At 42.0% G+C, this 19,095-nt stretch overlaps 1 protein-coding gene across 11 annotated transcripts in view; it reads left to right on the top strand.

Annotated features, from left to right (window-relative positions):
- The window catches only part of BIN1 (bridging integrator 1), a 504,124-nt gene extending 485,323 nt beyond the window's left edge, over window positions 1-18,801 (top strand). For 7 of the 11 annotated variants that reach the window (XM_063116713.1, XM_063116716.1, XM_063116717.1 and 4 more), the window contains 4 exons: window positions 3,646-3,744; window positions 4,877-4,987; window positions 6,800-6,910; window positions 10,459-18,801. In XM_063116713.1, the coding sequence (XP_062972783.1) occupies window positions 3,646-3,744; window positions 4,877-4,987; window positions 6,800-6,910; window positions 10,459-10,566 (429 nt within the window). In that variant the 3' untranslated portion in view covers window positions 10,567-18,801. The remainder of the gene's footprint in view (window positions 1-3,645; window positions 3,745-4,876; window positions 4,988-6,799; window positions 6,911-10,458) is intronic. The other 4 variants (XM_063116722.1, XM_063116714.1, XM_063116723.1 and 1 more) reach the window with 1 other exon arrangement.
- The last annotated feature ends 294 nt before the right edge of the window (window positions 18,802-19,095 follow it).

Below are 19,095 nucleotides of genomic sequence, written 5' to 3'. Positions count from 1 at the left end.
TCAGCCATCCAAGTAGGAGTGGAACCACTGCAAAGCAGTACCTCCAACTCCCAGCTCAGACAACCTATCCAGAAGGATACCATGGTCGATGGTATCGAAGGCTGCTGAGAGGTCCAGGAGAACCAACAGGGTCGCACTCCCCCTGTCTCTCTCCCAACAGAAGTCATCCCACAGGGCGACCAAGGCAGTTTCCGTTCCAAAACCAGGCCTGAAACCCGATTGAAATGGATCTAGATAATCCGTTTCATTCAAGAGTGCCTGGAGTTGTCCTGCAACCACCCGCTCAAGCACCTTGCCCAGGAAGGGGATATTAGCCACTGGCCTGTAGTTGTTAACATCCTCCGGGTCCAGGTTAGGCTTCTTCAGGAGTGGTCTAATTGCCGCCTCTTTTAAAGAGGCCGGCACCACTCCCTCTCTCAAGGAGGCATTTACAACCTCCTGGACCCAGCCGGCGATCTCCTCCTTATTTGATGTAATGAGCCACGAGGGGCAAGGGTCAAGCACACAGGTGGTCGACCGGACTTGGCCAAGCACCTTGTCCACATCCTCGGGCCTCAATAACTGAAACTCATCCAATAAAACTGTGAAAAAGTCCAAGCCATTTCCAGATATCTATTATTTATCTGGTTTATTTTGTTTTTGTGTTTTTACACCACTCTTCAATATACAGTTATCAGGGACAGTACATACCTCTGTGGAACAAATAAGAGTAGAGGTTAAATTGTATGTATTTATAAGTTTATATGCCCACTTTGGGCCTAAATAGGTCCCCAAGGTGTGACTTACAATTAAAACTTAAAACCATTTCTAAATATCACCCACAACAGAATTAAGAGCAGGAGAGAATGCATCTCTTCAAAGGTAAGATCCCCCCAAAATGCAGTAAGGTTGAACACAGAGACGGTTCATACATAACGATAACACATCAATTAATTAACCCATGGATTACTCAGAATTAACCCACAATTTGGCTCTCTGATTGCAGAAGGCCTTGGGTTCAGTCCCCAGCACTTCCAGGAATTGAAAAATTCCTGTCTGAAATCCTGGAGAGTTGCTGCCAGCCACTGTTGACAATACTGGGTTAGATTGACCAATGGTCTAACTCAGTGGGCTGTTTCACATGGCATGGCAGCCCACTATGGCTTAATTTAGCCACAGGGGCTATTGAGTTGTGCCGGGGCCCCACGGGAACCATTTTTGCATGGTTCCTGTGGGTGCCCGGTTTACCAGGGCTTGTGTCATGCAAACCTGTGCAGCAAAGCTTGTTAGGAATGGATAGCAACCCAACAACAGCCCATGGTTTGTTTGAGAGGTGCTGCCCACTCCAAGACGCTATGCTGCCTGAGTTTGTATAACACTGCAACCCAAGGTGAGGGTGATTTTGCAAATTCCACCGGCACGCACAGCAGGGAAATAAGTGAACCTATTTGGCAGAAGGCATCTTCCTATTTTCCTATGAATAAGACCCATATGGATGTATTTAGCACTTACTGTTTTTGTAAGACATCTGGGAGTTGCTGCCTGCCTTCCCAAATACAGGCAGCATGTGAGACAATAAGAATGCAACCCTATACACATTTTAATTTCAGAATAAGCCCAATTAAACACAATGGAACTTACCTCTGAGTAAGCCTTTATAAATTTGGGCTTTAAATATTCTAAACCTATGGCATCCTTGCAATTCACATTTACTGTATCAGGTGGATGTGAAAAAGTGTTCCCAATTACTTGGACATTTGACCTAGTAATCAAAGTTTTAATTTGTTTAGGACTATTAAAAGAAAGCATCGAACAGATTTACAGATGATTGGAGTTGAAGCAAAATCAAGTTCTCTTGTGATAACTTGAAGTCTAACATATGAATTATGGCCTAAGCTTTCATAGAGTTCAGCCAACTTGCATTTGATGTTCGTGAAAGCTTGTGCCGTAAAAAATTTGTTAGTCTTTAAAGTGCCACAAGACCCATAGTTGTTTGTGATACCTGAAAATTTTTAACTGCTTGGTAACATAATCTGTTAATAGCATCCAGGTGTTGGTATGTTGATACTGGATGGGCTGGTTTACTGTAAAGGGAGAAAGAATTATTTTAGATTATGCCAGCTGATGCAATTCACTGTACTTTCACACCAGGCACTCTTTATGTGATGTTTTTTAGTAAACAGTTTGCCTCGGAGGACTTTGGATTTTTCTTTAGAGCAGGGATGGGGAACATGTGGTCTCCAGATGTTGGTGGACTGCAACTCCTACCAGTCCTAGCCAGCATAGCCAATAGCGAGATCTGATGGGAGTTGGAGTCCAACAACATCTGGAGCACCACACGTTCCCTATCCCTGCTTTAGAGCAACACTTGCCTCAATAGTGAACCTAATAGCTACTTGGGGCTCTGCTTCCCTTCTTCCCTAGGTTCTATTACCACATTATCTACCTTTCCTTTGCATACCTCTAATAGACACTTAGCAGGATTAAGAATTATATGAGCCCTATGGATGGATAGGAAATTGGATGGGTTCTTATGAGCTTTTTCTCCAGTGGCCAGGTGGTGGCAGTCTTTGATAGCATAAATACTCTTTCTGTTGGGGCGGAGAGCACTGCCTTTTCGCGAATTCATAATTTTCACCATTCATAGCTAACTCTATTCATATATGTGTGGAAGGCTTACCCCATTTTCATATCTGGCTGTCTTTTTTCTTTTTTCTTTTGGGTAAACTGTGAACTCAGTCTTCATGTATCAGTCGACTATCCTGTATCCAAACGGCAGGTGTTTTTGTTGTTGTAAGGAAGTTTGTTATGAGAGTACTAGAGTTCATCATACCCTTGTTTCCGTCTCCATTTCCGTCAGCATGAGTTTATCTGTCAGCCACATTTTAAATATTTTACCCAAGGCAAAATGTTAGTTTGCAAACAATGCAAGGCAGTACAAAGTGATACAGTAGCAATAATGCAAAAATACAAAAAATCCTGCAACTGCGTGGAAAACAGGACCTTTGGTATGCTCTTAGCTTATGTGCCGAAGGACAGGGCCATCAGAGTGTTTCAGATGTGAAGTTTTAAAGTAATTCTTGCTTTGAGCACTTTTGTAATGCAGATATAAACCCTCAGTTGGCTAGAAAATTTGCAGAATAAACACCTTCCTTTTGTTTTCTCTTCCATGTGAACTGAAGTTAATGTAAACCAGTGGTAGACAACTCTTTTAATCCTTGAACATTGGTCCTGCTGGTTGGGGCGGATGGGAATTGTAGTGCAGAACATCTAGAAGGCATTGGTTTGCCTACCCCTGAATAGCTGAGCCTCCTTTAAGCTTCATGTATGAAAATGCCTCTGAAACAGAGGCGCTTGACCCACGCAAGGTGACCATCAGGTCATAACCGAGGTTTCATTTTAGCCCAGGGGCACTTGTTCTCCGTCAGAGTGGTACACCGTGGAACTGTGCCAACGCAGAAACTGGGAGTGCCTGATACCCAACTATTTGAATTGTGGCTGCTACAGTTCAGCGAAGGGACCAAATTCTGCTGAGCACTGACCTGCAGGAACTCATGGTTCATACAAGCCCTAGAAATGTAGCACGTCATGGCAGGGTCCCCAAAAGGCATGTGATCTCCTGGGCACGTTGGGGTTCCAGGAGTTTAACTGGCTTTTGTGTTGCAGTCCACAGAAGCCGCTCCTGCTGGTGCTGAGGCAGCTGGCAAAGAAGCAGCAGCTGGAGCTGAAGCAGCTAAAACCGAAACTGACTCAGGATCTGCCTCAGTAAGATCGTAGGCAAGGGAGAGGGAGGGGTGTGTGTCTCATTCTCCCCTAATGTTGGCTCTTGCTGGCATATGGGATTAAGCACTAGTTCCCCTTTAGCATAGTCGGATGTGAACCCACTGAAACCTGAATGTCCTAGCTTCTGATATTCATGTAGTGCCACTTGGACAGAATCCCCAGTAGAGAGGCCCGGCTTGCTGGCCTGTAACTATGGAACAAAGCCCATTAATTGTCCATAGATGGCCTTCCTCTATCTATCTATCTATCTATCTATCTATCTATCTATCTATCTATCTATCTCTTTGCCTTGACACAAACAGCTAAGCATGCTACAGCAGCAGCTGCAGGTGGTCTGAATTTGGAAGACCATCTCCACTGAGCTCTTCAGTCCCAGTTAATCACTGCGGCTCTTTTATATACGGCCCAACAGCCTTCACTTACTCTGACAGATCCCTCCAGGCAAGTTATGAGGGCTACATTTTTTAAATGACCCAGAACCCACCACTGCCTTTTTCTCCCTCCTTGTGGTCAGCTTCCATTTTTTTCACCATGCAGGCTATGTTAAGAAATCTGGCCAGAGGCAATGAATTTGTTGCTTCCACAAGGTCATACTATGCTGTTAGTTGCAGTGACTGTGAGCAGTGTCGATGACATAGAGGTTAGAGGCATCCAAGAGGAACACAAATTTTAGATCAAGGATGGGGTGGGGGGAAAGGATTTAGAAGAACTTCTGCCTTTTACTGTAAACCTCTCCCTCTTCACACCCTTGTGGCAGAACCTGCTGTTTGTTCCATTAATCTTTATACACCCTGATTTCCCTCTAATATTTGTCACCTTCTGTGATGCCCCTTTTTTATTCCAATCCTCTCATGTATCATTCTCTTTACCTCAGTGGCTACTCTGGACCATAAATCGTAACATCCACAGCAGGGATAAAAATAAAAACAAAAAAACAAGGCCCCGGCACCCAATGATTTTTTGAATAAAAGATTCATGTCTGGCTGTTATTGTTCTGGTGAATGAATTCTGATTTATAGTGGGCCTCTGTGTTCTTTTCTCAAGCAGGACCCACTGTTTTATTCCTTGTTTCTTTGTTACTTCAGTCCTTTTTTTATTATCCTTCCCTTCTTAGAGCTCTCTGCCTGCTGTAGTTGTGGAGACCTTCCCAGCCACAGTCAATGGAACAGTTGAGAGTGGAGCCCCCTCTGAGAGGGCTGACATGCCACCAGGTTTCCTGTTCAAGGTGAGTGTGTGGGGTGGAGACACACCAGAACATTCATCCTAGCCAGGCATGTATCCCAGAAGGCATTGCATGAAAAACTCATTTGAACATTAAAATGAAAGGGGAAGAGCAAGTAAGATTAACCATCCACAAAATGGGCTGGGTCACCTGAGCAAATGCAGGGTGAGTCCCCACGTGTGTCATTCTATATGGAGGGTTTGCATGTGGGGAACTCATCTTTATCAGATATAATGCTGTGGTTCGGCCCCTGAGAAATTAGTGTCTTTTGTGAGAAGGATCAAAATAAGAATTGTGAACTATTTTGCATGTTGACATGTGTGGAAATTCCAGTACATAACATTTATGTATCGCTTTTGAAATGCCCAAAGTGGCTCACACACATTATTTTAACTATCCTTACAACAGCCTTGCTGGTTGGAGTGTGTCACTATAGTGCAATATGCCACTATCATTATCTCCATATTACAGGTGGCAAGTCTCCTTTGATGTTGTCATAAAAGTGTTCTGGATGGTAAAAATGAGTGATAATGCATGAAATGCCACATGAAAAATAATTCATGTTATTATTATTATTATTATTATTATTATTATTATTATTATTTATTTATATAGCACCATCAATGTACATGGTGCTGTACAGAGTAAAACAGTAAATAGCAAGACCCTGCCGCATAGGCTTACATTCAGTTGAGACCATGCCTGTTGGATCATGAATAAATATTTCAATTTGTACACTCCAGATCAGAATTTGAAGTGTGTGTGTGTGTGGGTGGTGGGGGTTATTAATGAAATACACAGTCCTCTCATTTCACTCCAATTCTAGTCTAATCATCCCCCTATAGCCTCCTAAAACAGTAGCTAGAAGGGGACCTTGTAATTAAATCACTGCTCCAAGCCACTGCTCTTTTACTAATGAAACTGGCTAAGGAATTTAAAAGGAACAGCCATTCCTGTCCCCCTTCATTTATGTCCTTGAGATGTAATCATCCAAGTACAGAGCTCTCTGGTTCAAATACTTCACAGGGTAAGGAGATGTGGAGTGGCTGATTGTTAAAAAATATTACTTGCTTGTTGGGGTTATGTGGGCCCAAGCTCTATGCAGATGGAACAGCAAGATCTCTGCTCCAGTTATTGAGGTCAAGAAACCAGTCAGCCTCCAAACTAATGAAAGTAGTTTGTGGGGGATGACGAGGGTGGGAATGGGATAGAAATATCACCACTTCTGACAAGGGCACAAATCAGGGAATAAAGAGGGGTGTGTGTGAGTGTGTGTGTGTGTGTGTGAGTGTGTGTGTGTGTGTGTGTGTGTGTGTGTGTGTGATTTAGTACAATTAAATGAAATGGAGGGGTGAGAAGACGCCAAGGCCTTCCACTGTTCCTCACCTTAGCACGCCCTTCCCTTGAGGCCTCGCACCTTCTAGGGTTGGTTGAGAAGGTGCGAGGCCTCAAGGGAAGGGCGTGCTAAGGTGAGGAACAGTGGAAGGCCTTGGCGTCTTTTGGTCACTCCTTCTCAGGGCAGGCCTGTGTGCCTCCCTCCTCTGCCTTCACCTCCTAGGGGGTCTCCTGAGCGCTGATTCATGGTTTGAACCATGCTAGTTTCTCTGTTTGCTCTCAGTGCCTGCTGGCCACCCTTCCAGGGAAAGGAAAGGGGGTTGCTGCCCAGTTGGCCCGCCCTGCTCTGTCCCACACAAACTTCCTGCCTTGGTTGACTGACTCCTGGTGGGCAGTTCGAACACGCCTGCACACAACTTGCCCAACCGGCTCTGGTAAAAGGGCAGCCACCCCTTCACTGGAGTCCTTATTTCTTTTCAGGTACAAGCCATGCATGACTATGCTGCCACTGACAATGATGAACTACAATTGAAGGCTGGGGATGTTGTCCTGGTGATTCCATTTGACAACCCTGAAGAGCAGGTACGGAGAGTATGTGGGCTTTTTATTTGTTCCTTTGTTTCATAACCAATATGATATGGCATGTAGAATGTTAGATCTGGACCAGAAAGATTTGGATTGAAATCCCCATTATGAATGAAGATTCCTGGAGCACCTCATGCAAATGAAATAGTTAGCTTAAACTGATGATGGACATGATATGTAGCAACCATATCCTCACTAGCAGCGAAGAAAGATCGATCTGTATCAGGTTCACTGGAATCTATGCATGTGCACATATGTGTATATGTGGGTATAAATATGCATGTGCGCCTCCCAAACCCTGAGCCAGCATCACATATGGCCCTTGGAGCTGAAAAGATTGTGCACTTCTGGCCTAAGACGTCCTTTTGCCCGCATACTTCATTGGAGGGATCAGTGGATCTGAGGGAGAAAATTCCTAGGCACAGAATAAAATAAAATAATCTATATAACCAACCTAATGGATTGTTGGGGAGACATTCCAGTAGAAGCCTGACAGTAGGAAGGACCTGCGATTCGAGTCAGACTTGTGGACCAGGATTGCAGTCACACCTGACTCCTGACTTCCAATGAACGTTTTCAGATGCAAAGCCTAAATAGCCTTTGAATTGTTCTCTAACAGTGTAAATGTGTGACTGTTCTTCACATACAAGAGAAAGTATAAATGGGGCATACTGAAATGTGAATGGGCTTACATTTGTGTAGCAATGGGTTGTATCTACTGTTAGTTCTAATTACAACAGACCCATTTAAATGAATGGAACTTAAGTTAAACTGACATTGGATACAACCCGTAGATCTCTTAATGCAAGAACCACTTTATGCCTCATGTTATTATTATTATTATTTATTTATATAGCACCATCGATGTACATGGTGCTGTACAGATAACACAGTAAATAGCAAGACCCTGCCGCATAGGCTTACAATCTAATAAGTTGTAGTAAACAATAAGAAGGGAAAGAGAATGCAAACAGGCACAGGGAAGTGTAAACAGGCACCGGGAAGGGTGAAGCTAACAGTATGTGTGAATGTGCCCAGAAACTAACTATTTTCCCTTTCTTTGATGCTTTCTGTTCCTATAGAGAGAACAAGTTTCTATTGCTTTTGTTATATGGCAGAGTTTCTTCCTAAAGTGAGCAAGCCGGAATTAAGATTACCCCTTCCTAGCCAACAGCACCTTTTGATGTGTTTACTTTGCATGCTAAATTACGCTGTGTTCCCATTTTAAACAAATTCTGTCTCTCCCACACGATAATATCACAACATTGGTTGTGATATTATCATGTAGGAAAACTAGTTCTGCATGGCATTGTAGTACTGCCTTCTCTTCTCTATTGTATTTTTATTTATTTATTACATTTATATACCGCCCCATAGCCAAAGCTCTCTGGGCAGTTTACAAAAGTTTTAAACAGTGAACATTAAAAACAAATATACAAAATTTAAAACCATCAAAAGCATAAAAACCAACAATATCCGTTTAAAACAACTAGTCAACTCTCAAAGGTCTATATTAAACAGACATGCCTACACCATTGGATGATGTATTTGTAGGAAGAGGGGGATGAAACCAATCACAAGAATGGCATTTTGCAATAACTTTGGAGTGCAATATTAGGTGATGCTCTAAGCTCTAGAGTAGGAGCTCACAAGCACTGCAGTTTTACTTTACAAGTAGTGAATGGCAGTAAGTCCATTGTGGACAGCCTAGCTATAGCCACCATGTAGACTCTGTTTGCAAAGTGAGAATGCGGTGGTATGCTCAGTGACGGGAAGACTTCTCTCTATGTTTTGGACAGCTTCTTTCAAACTCTTTTGAGGTTTATATGGCATATTCCTTGCCCATTCTTCATATCCCGTCCCCCTTTCCAAAGGATCGCTCGTGACATTTGAATACAGGCTGGGCATCAGCCAATCTACTCAACAAAGGAGGGGGAGGTTGATTTTGTTGATCTGCAAGAATGTAACCAGGCACTGCGGCATAACTTAATTTTGCTTTCAGTTGACTGAGAAATTGGTTCTGAGCTATAGATGTACAGATCTATGTTCTATGTTCCAACAAGGATATGCTTTGGTGTCACACAATAGAAAACAGTCAAAATACAATCCACAAACTATCGTATTTCTTCGATTCTAAGACACACTTTTTTCCCCATATAAACATCTCTAAAAATGGGGTGCGTCTTAGAATCTCAGATGCGTTTATTATTTCTTAGAATCAAAGCTTTTTTTTCTGTTGGTGATACTGAAATTAGTGTGTTACAATCGATGGCGTCTTAGAATCGAAGAAATACGGTAGTTTAGTTGATGTCATGCTCCCCTGACTCGATCTGTCCTCTTACTCCAAAGCAGACATGGAAATAGAGGAGAATCCCTTCATTAGCCTGACCCTGCTATCCCAGGCCCTTCCAGACCAGAAGACATGCCTCTACCTGACTTCTCAGATGCAAAGCACACTTCCCCCTATAGCCTTCTGAGGGGGTGGAGCTTACTGCAGATCTGGAGCTGCTTGCTTTTGTAAGCCTCAGAAAGCCTTTGACAGTTGCTTAGTCAACAGCTCTCCTTGTCTGGGGCTTCATCTACACCAAGCAGAATATTGCACTATGAAAGTGGTATATAAAAGGCAGGAGCCACACCGAGCAGGATATAGTGGTATGAAAGCAGTATATGGTATGTGTCAATGGGCCCCATCAGTTGTCAGTGCACTTCAATACCCCCATAAACAGTAGTGTGGCTCCTGCCTTTCATACCACTTTCATAGTGGAGTATCTTGCTTGGTGTAGATGAGGCCTGAGTCTCAGCTAACTTGGAGCTGTCCAAAGTGCTGAAAGACTCTGCCTGGTCTAACCTTGCTTTGCTATTCAGCAAACCTGATATGACCTGACTAAATGGGACTTGACCTGACAACACCTGACTTGATTGGATGTGACTGGGCTTGACTTGATGTGACCTGACATAAGATTTGGTTTCTTGTATATGCTGTGCCTTGGTGGTTTCAGCACCTCTGGGTGCTTTGAATTGAGTTGGACAGGACAATTGATTGAAGACTCTTAGAGGCAATGAGTTGCAACCTTGAAGACCTGAGGATGTGAAGCCAAGTACCTTCATCTTCAGATAGCCAAATGGACAGTGGGTTAGGCAAAAAATAAAATAAAATTGGAGGGTAGGAAATTTCATTTACACAAGAAGCCTTGTAGGACCTTGAAGGACTAGCACATTTATTATGGCATCTTTTGTGGATGTATGGAATGTTATCCTTAGCTGACATATAGATGCAGATGAGTGTAAAGGGAGAAAAATGTGAACAGAGATTAAATGGTAAACATGGAAAGTACAGTCTGTGACAATAAAGCTTCAATGTATGCAAAAGAAGCACAATGACCATTCTCAAGTGGGGTAGTTGACTATCAACAATAGTTAACGTATCACTTTATTTACCCAAGGCCAGGTTCGTTGAGCTAAGAGGTATATGCTGCCTTGCCATTTGTTGTTTACACTGGTCAAACTCTGTTTTCCTCCACCTCTCTCTCTCTCTCTTTCTCTCTCTCTGGCAGGATGAAGGATGGCTGATGGGTGTGAAAGAGTCTGATTGGCTTCAGAACAAAGATTTTGACCAATGCCGAGGAGTTTTCCCAGAGAATTTCACAGAACGGGTGCAGTGAGGTCCCACTGTTTCTGGTGGCTTCTCTTCAGCAAGAGCGCAAGAGGTGTTTTCTTCCTCTCCCCCCGCTGGGGAAAGTCTAAAAATAATAGAATTTTAAAGGAACAAAAGCCTAAAGGTTGGATTCTTCACAGAAAACGTTTTAGAAGTACATTGAATTCAAAGTGTTGTTATCAAATATATAGGTAATAAAGGAAGACAGGTTGAAAAAAAGTCCTTTTTCCTTTTGATTTGAACAGTGTTCAAAAGGTTGTTACCAAAGTGGCAGAGTAATTTTGTGTGATTTGGAATTAGGGTGTGTTCAGCATCATAAGCCGTGAAATACTAATTGTCCCATTATCCTGAAACTACACAATAAAGTTTACCTTGTGGGAAAGTGCAGTCAACCTGTCTTGTGGCTGAAGTTGCTTACGTGGCATCCCCTGGATTCCAGACCCTGCAAATTATTCAGACCTCTTGCCATAAGCCCAATGCCTGTCATGCTGTTGAAAAGAAATATTTAGTGTACAGTGTTCACAAATTATGATTGTGTGTGAGTGCGTGTGCGTGTGTGTGTCATTCTTCCTTCGGAAAATCTAACAAGAACTGTGATTTATACATTTAAATGCAAAGAAAGTTAACTGTGAGCGCATATCGGAAAGGAAAATGAAGAAAGCTATGCTTAACCCAACGTCCCTCCAAAGATGTGTTTTAAAATACTACATTCACACTTGCTTTTTTTTTGTCTTTTAAAAATAAAGCAAAAGCACTGTAAAGGTATAAACATAGCTTTACTGGGAATTTTAAAAAATATATTCCGGATTTGTTAAGCTAGTGAGCAAGAAGTGGCTCTAAATCCTGCTGCATCTGAAAGGAAGGAGTGGAGAGAGATCTGCAACATGATGAAATCTGGGGAAAGTTGAGGAGGGGGGGGACTTTATTTCCTATTTTTGTTTCCTCTGTGTGTTGAAGAAGTGTACAGATGCACACACCCCTCTTCATCTGTTTTATCTCATGCACAGTTGGTGACTATGCCAGACAGCTTGAGCTTATAGATTTTGAGCAGTTGCCAAAGTGCACAGGGACTTGCACTGGTGTACCTATAGCTGTGTCCATTGCTTGAGAAATCCAACCAGCTTATGTTCCATTATAAGAAGTTAATACCAATATTCAGTCCATACAGTTGTGCCAGTGTAGCTGTTTCTATGCTACAGATGCCTCTTAGGAGGCCACATAGGGGTGTTGATAGTGGCGGTTGCTTGTCTAGTAATATGCCCCCATGCTGCTGGACCCATGCAAGCTCCTGGCAGTGCCTGCAGCGTCACTGTTTGTGAAAAGCATGCTGGTGCACCAGTTATTGCGCTCCGTCTTAAACACTTATTTGGCAGTGCAGTGGCTCTTAAGGCAGGGGGTCAGGCGGGAGGGGAGAAAATAGATGCATAACTTATTTTTTAAAATGGAGTTGGTTGAAATGGAAATTTCTCACTTCTGAGACATTGCAGTGTAAAAAGCCAGCTTGGAAATGGTACTCCTGTGGGTTTCAAATTGTATTTTAAGAAATCCTGGATTTCCTCAGGGATTATCAGGAGCTTCTCAGTAAGAAGGCCAGTGATTGAAGGCCAATTTTCCTACCAGACAGCTTGCTCGCTGATACTGAACTTCCCCTGTAATGTGGAGCTTCTGATGAGAGCTTAGTGATTTCTAGAGTACCCTCTCAGTTCATGTAGAGCAACACTGTGGCCCAACAGGCCTGGCCAATGTCTTGTTGAGTTGAACGTGCACCCTGAAATGTGCCCCAGTGTCCTTTGCGATGCACAGGGGTTACGTAGCACACATCATGGTTTTCTGAATCAACTAGTCAAAGTGGAAACATTTCCTTCTCGGTAGAAAATGTGAAAACCATTGTTCCAATTTATATATTTGAATTTGCATTGCTTCCATTGTTCCTGTTAAGTTGCTTTGTGTATTGTTATGTGCAAACACGTTGCTAGGCAGTTTTCAGAGTGAACAATATTTCTATCAATAGCAACAGGTTTGTTTCCTCCCAGCACAACTGAAGCTTGTAGTACTTAAAACTTTCCTTGAATGACTGATGCCGCCAGAGAACTCTTTTTATGATCCTTTTATGTTTGGGTTCATTTGTTTCCAAGTTCTCTTTTGGATTTTTTAATTGTATTTCTTAGGGCATGTCTACACCATCCATTTATCCCGGGGCCATCATGAGTTTGTACCTGTGCGTCCAAATGATGCATGGGATTCTGGGGTCAACTGGGGATGACCACACACTTTCCCAGGAATAAAATGGACAGCAGTTATCTCGATTTTTCCCACCGTCCTGGGACAACGCTGAGGATGGTGGGCGGTGTGGCACGCGCTCCTGGGTCCTCCCTCCTCCCCACAAGTAGCGCATCACAACAAACAAGTGCAGAGCTCTGCTGGGGGAAGGGGCTCCGTGCCCATCGGGGGTAAGGGGGTGAGCTTTTCTGCCATCCTTGGGATGGCTGTCGGCATTTTACAGCACTGGCTTTGGGGTTTTTGTGTGTGTGTGTGTTTTTTAAACTTTTGCGCTGGATCACACCCTTGCACTTATGCAAAAGTCTCCCCTTTTCTGGTGAGCGGGAAACACGCCACGCCAGAGCATCCCTCCTGACTTCCGGGACGTTGCGGTGGTGTGTGCATGCTGGGGGACAATCCAGGAAGTGGGAAAGCATGAGATCTTCCCCCCTTCCCCGCCCCAGATAGCAGGTAGGTGTAGACATGCAGTTATTTGGCTAGAAGGGATTCCTCTCGGACAGGCTATCTCCTCTTGCACTGAAATACATATTGAATAATCTTATAAAACGTAAGCTGCTTTTAGAACAGAACAGCAAGCCAAGTTGCACCACAAAAAAGAAGAAGTTTAAAATGGCTTGTACAAACACGGAAGTTGGGGTGGGGAGAGCAGAGGTAGAGAGTATAACAACTCTTTACTATGGCTGGGTTCGGACAACACAATAGTCAATGGTGGGTTAATAGTCAACTCTATAGTTGATTTTTGAGGTGGTACCCCTCCATGGCATGATCATTATCAACCGTGATGTGGATTAAGGCCAGCCTCAAGTTGATTATAGTCAATGGTGTGTTTGACTGACATATCCCCTGCCTTCTCTCCCCTCAGTCCTCCTGCTAGTATCCGATCAGCCACTGCAAGTTCTAGAGCGGCAGCCACCACTTCGATCGCTCTTGCCAGGGGACTCTATTGTCACTGAAAATAACCAACTATGTGTGATGAAATAGTCAGCGGTGTCTGACACACGACACGCTAAACAATGGTTGTTCAAATAATTCTGCACAGTGTTGGCTATTTCGGCCAAATAACCAACCATAGTATGAAAAGGCCCCAACAGATGACACAGTGACCCACCATTCATTAACCCACTCTTGGTTATCGTTTGTCCGATCCCAGTCTATAAGGCCAAAGGTGGGGCTTTTCTTTAACTCAGTAACAAGACACTGGTCCCATTTTGTGATCCACTTATAAATCCCAATCCAGAGTCCCTGCACAGTCAAGAGTGCATCCATAAAACCAAGGGCTTTAGGGAACTGTGTGTGAGTGCTGCTGCTACTACAGTTGTAATTGTAGTTACAATTGCGTATGCACTTACAACTACTTCATCAGTCTCTTGTAAAATAACTCCAGTCTTTATAACAGGGGTGCAGAATCTCCGGTCAAGGGGCCAAATCTGGCCAACCTGGGTTCCAATTTGGCCTACCTAGGTTCCCCAGGTGGCCATCTTGTTTCCCCCCTTTTCCCCAGTCACCAATCATTTGCTGGGGTGGCGGTAGGGTGTTCCTGACTTTTGTTAGCTTTCTCCGCCATTTTAAAAGGTTGAAATGTCTCTCCTAAGGCTTGGTTGCAGGCAGTAAGAGCTTTTAAGCTAAATTGCTGGTATTTATGGCTGCACCTCTTTCGCCTTTGGCCCCAGCCAGCACTGGAATGTGCCCCCCCCCCGAGAGCACCTATGAAATTGAATTTGGAAAGTGGTTCAAGCTACCTGCTTTATAATGTTTTCAAAAATTTTTAAAAAATGACTCAGTGGGCTTTCCAAAAGGAAAAAGAATCAATGTATTCTGGACCTGGTGATGCACCTTCCTTCTGCCAAACTTCCGTTATTTAAATTATTCTATATAGTACATCAACCATCTCCTAAAATTAGCCCACTACAAGCTTGTAAATTATTGCATTGTTGATGGTTAATGCAGCATATCCTTATTCTTGCATCATTCAGAACTATTCTTAAGTATTTCTAAAAGCAATTTGTCCTCCTACAAAGGGAAACACTGTGAGGCATCTATAAAGGAATATCAAGTAAAATATGTTTATCCATTAAGTGTAATATCTATTTTTATGCAAAAAAGGCGGGAATCAACCCTGTGGATTTTTTAAAAAAAATGATGATGAGATTATAATTTCCAGAATCAAGGTATGACACTTAAACTGCTTCTCTAGCTGCTAAAAATACATAGAAATTTTTGCTGACTTCTAATTTATTGTCTCTTCATGATGTTTGTGTCTGATTTTTGAGACAAGTGTTACAAAACTTTTCTGATCAAGTTTTCATTTTGTTGTTGGAAAAGCAGCCATCCAGTACTGTATTACGTACTTTATTGATTCTGTATTCTGACGCTGTACAAATGGTATCAAGTTTGGCCTTTAAAAGAATGGTTAATAAGCTTGTAGTTTTCGGGTCTCATTCAATTTTCTTTAGTCGGTGTAACAGGGAAAGGGGTCCGTCTCACTGATCTCAATTTGCTTCTGAAGAAATGTGCTCAATAAAAAGGGAATAATTCAACTGAAAAATAGGAAAACTTCTCATATGGTCTGGACCTTCTACAAGAGTAGAAAGCTCAAGTGTTATAATGGAATATATTTGTATTAGGCCTTCAATGATTGATTGGCTAAATGAATCAATTATAAACATATTTAATTGACTTAAAAGGTGTCACCAATTAATTAGGCAGCAGTTTTTTAAAAACAACAACAACATATAAGCCCTTATAAATGCTGTAAATGGCAAGCACATCTTACAGAGGCATTCTATGTTATCTCATACTCTAAGACAATGCTTGCAATGTGTGAATCATCTAAAAACAAAGTATGTTCAAAGTAGCTTCCATGGACAGAAGGATTTCTTCCGTCAGTGGGGCACTCTTGATCTATAGGCTATTTTCCACCGGCTGAATAGAGGAGAGCAGATCTTTGCAAATCACCCCACCCGCCCTGCCTCATGTAATCTACTGTGTATCCCCACCCAAAATCTGCTCATGAGGATTGGGAGAACCTTTTCACCAGCAGGGATGTTCCTGCTAATGGAATAAAAACACATTGCTTCTACACATATGCTATTTTATGTGAATGTATCAGTTAACTCATGTGAGTTAACTCATGTGATTAATCAATTGACATTGATAACTCATGTGATTAATCAATTGATTTAAAAAAAAAGAAAAGGAAAATGAGTGAGGAAACTGGTGGTGCTTTGGGGGGCATTATCATATTCCCTGCCCAGTGAGTGAACAGTCTGTTTCTGGAAGAATTTCCTAAGGAAAATGATCAACACCCTCCTCTTGATTGTGTAGATACATTTCCGTGAAGATTACTGATTTCCAGATCTGCAGTTAAATTAAGGTGCATTTTGGGTGTGATAACTCCATTTTGGTAAAATATTAACATTGCGATCCTGTACATAACTACTCAGCACTAAGTCCCATTGACTTTGGTGGGATTTACTTCCTGAGAAATGAGTGCAGGATTGCAGACTTTTTAGGCATCTTTTGCAAAGAGCCAGTTATGCTGGGCCCTATTGAATGCTGAAGAAATCAAGATACCTTTAAGCTCTCAAAAAGCTTAATGGGGCTTATGTTCATGTGCTTGGCACAGAGTGGTTCCATATAATTCAAACCTCCAACTGTAAATCAGGGCTATGATTGTAGATATACCAAAGGGAAACTTGATAAAGTAATATGGCAACTTGAGATAACTTTTGCAAAGATTTTAGAGAATGGAATATGTCTCATTAAAGAGAGATTTTGCAAAAGTAAAGCTGGTCCTCCTCTCCCAAAGTACACATTTTACTATAACCTCATCTTAACATACATAGGAAGCTTTACAGATGGTAAAGATGATAGTCCTACTTAGGGTAGATCCATTGAAATGAATGGTACTTAAGGTAGACTAGCATTAGATATAGCCTCTAATCTTCATTTCACAAAAAATTAAGTCATTCAGACAATGGTGCAACTGGAAAGGTTCTGAAAGATCTTTGCAGGAACTGTGTGTTCAGAAATAAACATGGATGATCTGTGGCAAAAAACCTCTGTGTTCTAAGACTATGGCCAACAGAGGTGATTGCATGATCCTGAGGTAACTATTCAATCTTTAGCCAATGGTACCTAACCAAATTGGATAACTCATCCTTGTCTATGTGTTGTTGTGTGTGTGTTTTTGGCCGGGGGGGGGGCTCTTTGGCCAATTAGAAGAGCAAATTCCCTGGTGGATTTCAACAAATTGATTTTAATATAGGGTTTTGTTACCACTGAGGAGAAACATCCTTCACTGTTTCATACAGTGTGAGCAGCTTGGGGTTCTCATCTTTACGATAAGCACCACATTTTAATGACTGACAATCAGCCACACACTGCACTGGTAAAAAGGTAACTGAAAGAGAAAGTTCTCTTAAGGGAGATCCTATAGGATAGTGGATTCTTGACCCTAATGTAGAGCCAAGCTTTCAGTCACAGTTAACATAGCACTTCATAAGTCAAGAAAAGTTTAGCACCAATTTCCATGTTTAAGTAAGTCTTACCCATGAGTTCCAGGTGTGCAGTGTAGTGATGGAAAACCCATTGCTCCATTTCTCACCTGTTGGACAGCTCTGCTGGACAGAGTGCAGCCTCAGAAGTTTTTGGTCTGTGGAGTGTTTTGGGATTGCCAGACCACTATAAATGCTGAGCATCACAAAGTAGTTTTGCATAGGTCACCTTCTCCCTTGATGTTCTGGGCAGCTTCCCACTTGCACGGAAACACCACTTTTCCAAAAGTTTTTGGAGCTACCAAGCTGGAAAAGGAGAATTTTCCTCCAGGAAGCAACATCATTTAGGGATTGGAAGTACGTTGTGTGCCTCTGCTCATTTGGTGAGAAATGTATAGTAATTGGGGCAGGGTGGGTGGAAACCACAGGTCCATCTTTGCTAACAAGCCTAGCTTTCCCTTTATATAGCATGGCTGCTGTTGCAAACTGCAGAGAGAAGTGTTCCACTTGACTTGGAAAGTATGAGCGTCTTATGGGCTTTGTAGCACATGGATGGACAGGCCTTTTTGCGCCATATGCACATGGTTTAAAATATTTTAATGAAAGATTAAAAAGCCTGTTATGAGGAGTTGGAATGTGTGAAGTTAATAAATGTTAGTCCCACTTTTTATAGCAAACATGAGATACTAAAAGTGGGAGACAGACTTTGGATTTCAGGTGTGAGTGAAGGTGGTGGTGCTATATTGGTGTGTTGCTAGCTAGAGTTGGCCAAACCAGAGATCAGGAAAATTGTGATAAGGTTCAGGTACTGGCTTGGTCTGAATGCCTCCCTATTCAATGATGTTTACTAAGCAGCAAGGTCAACTTTTCCTCTAACCCACTCCTCTCCAGTTTTTTTTTTAAACCTCAGCTATGGTACCATGTATACAAGCTCTTGCCCTAAAATAAAAATGCAGATAGTTGCTGCCATTTAACATGTCAAATCAGAATTCTTCATTTCTTCCTGTTTACTTTTGCTCTGGGGAAACATTAATAAAGCCGAAAAAGCAAGTTATTCTCATTGTTTGAAAAATGAATACGTGGACAATTGCAGTTCTATTTTGATATATGCTGCCTATGTAATTCTCTCACTTGCAGATATGGCTGTATTCCTAAAAAAAATTAAAATCTTACCTGATGCTCGCTGGATGTTATCCCTGTTTTCCAATGCTTCTCTAACTCAATGACTTTGATTCTCTGTATTTAACAGAAGATGTGGTTTTTAAAAAAAAATAAAAAAAAATCAGCCATTTACTTGGACTCTGTAACTCTTAGAATACCTGACATTCTGGGTGGTATTCCATTTGTTTTACAACAACAAGAAACTATCCTGGTGTACTGAGAAATGTGACTCCCACTTTTAGTGACATGTACTTCATGAATTTATTTATCCCATATGTTCAGAAATATAATTTTGTGTCATCCTGCCTCCTTGTACTGTTCTTTTTATTTCAAAGAACTTTCTCTAATATATTCAAAAGCACATTGTCTCTCTTATACACATATCTTTATCCCTGCATGCAAAGTACTGTTATGGTCTGTTTATGCAGGATGACAATTTTATGAATATTATAAAATCCATGAGAAATTTGCTGAACTCTTAAGGGTTGCTATGCTAATATATACAAAGTCGGTGAAGCTTAATGTTATGCTAGTACAAAGTTACAAAATGTAAAGGTTATGCTAGAAATCGCTGCAGAAATATAAACTAGTGCAAAAAC

The sequence above is a fragment of the Elgaria multicarinata genome, chromosome 2 (genome assembly GCF_023053635.1).
Source record: "Elgaria multicarinata webbii isolate HBS135686 ecotype San Diego chromosome 2, rElgMul1.1.pri, whole genome shotgun sequence".
Lineage (NCBI taxonomy): Eukaryota > Metazoa > Chordata > Lepidosauria > Squamata > Anguidae > Elgaria > Elgaria multicarinata.
Note: the sequence above shows the minus strand (reverse complement) of the source record. Positions and strands in the feature narration are given on the sequence as shown.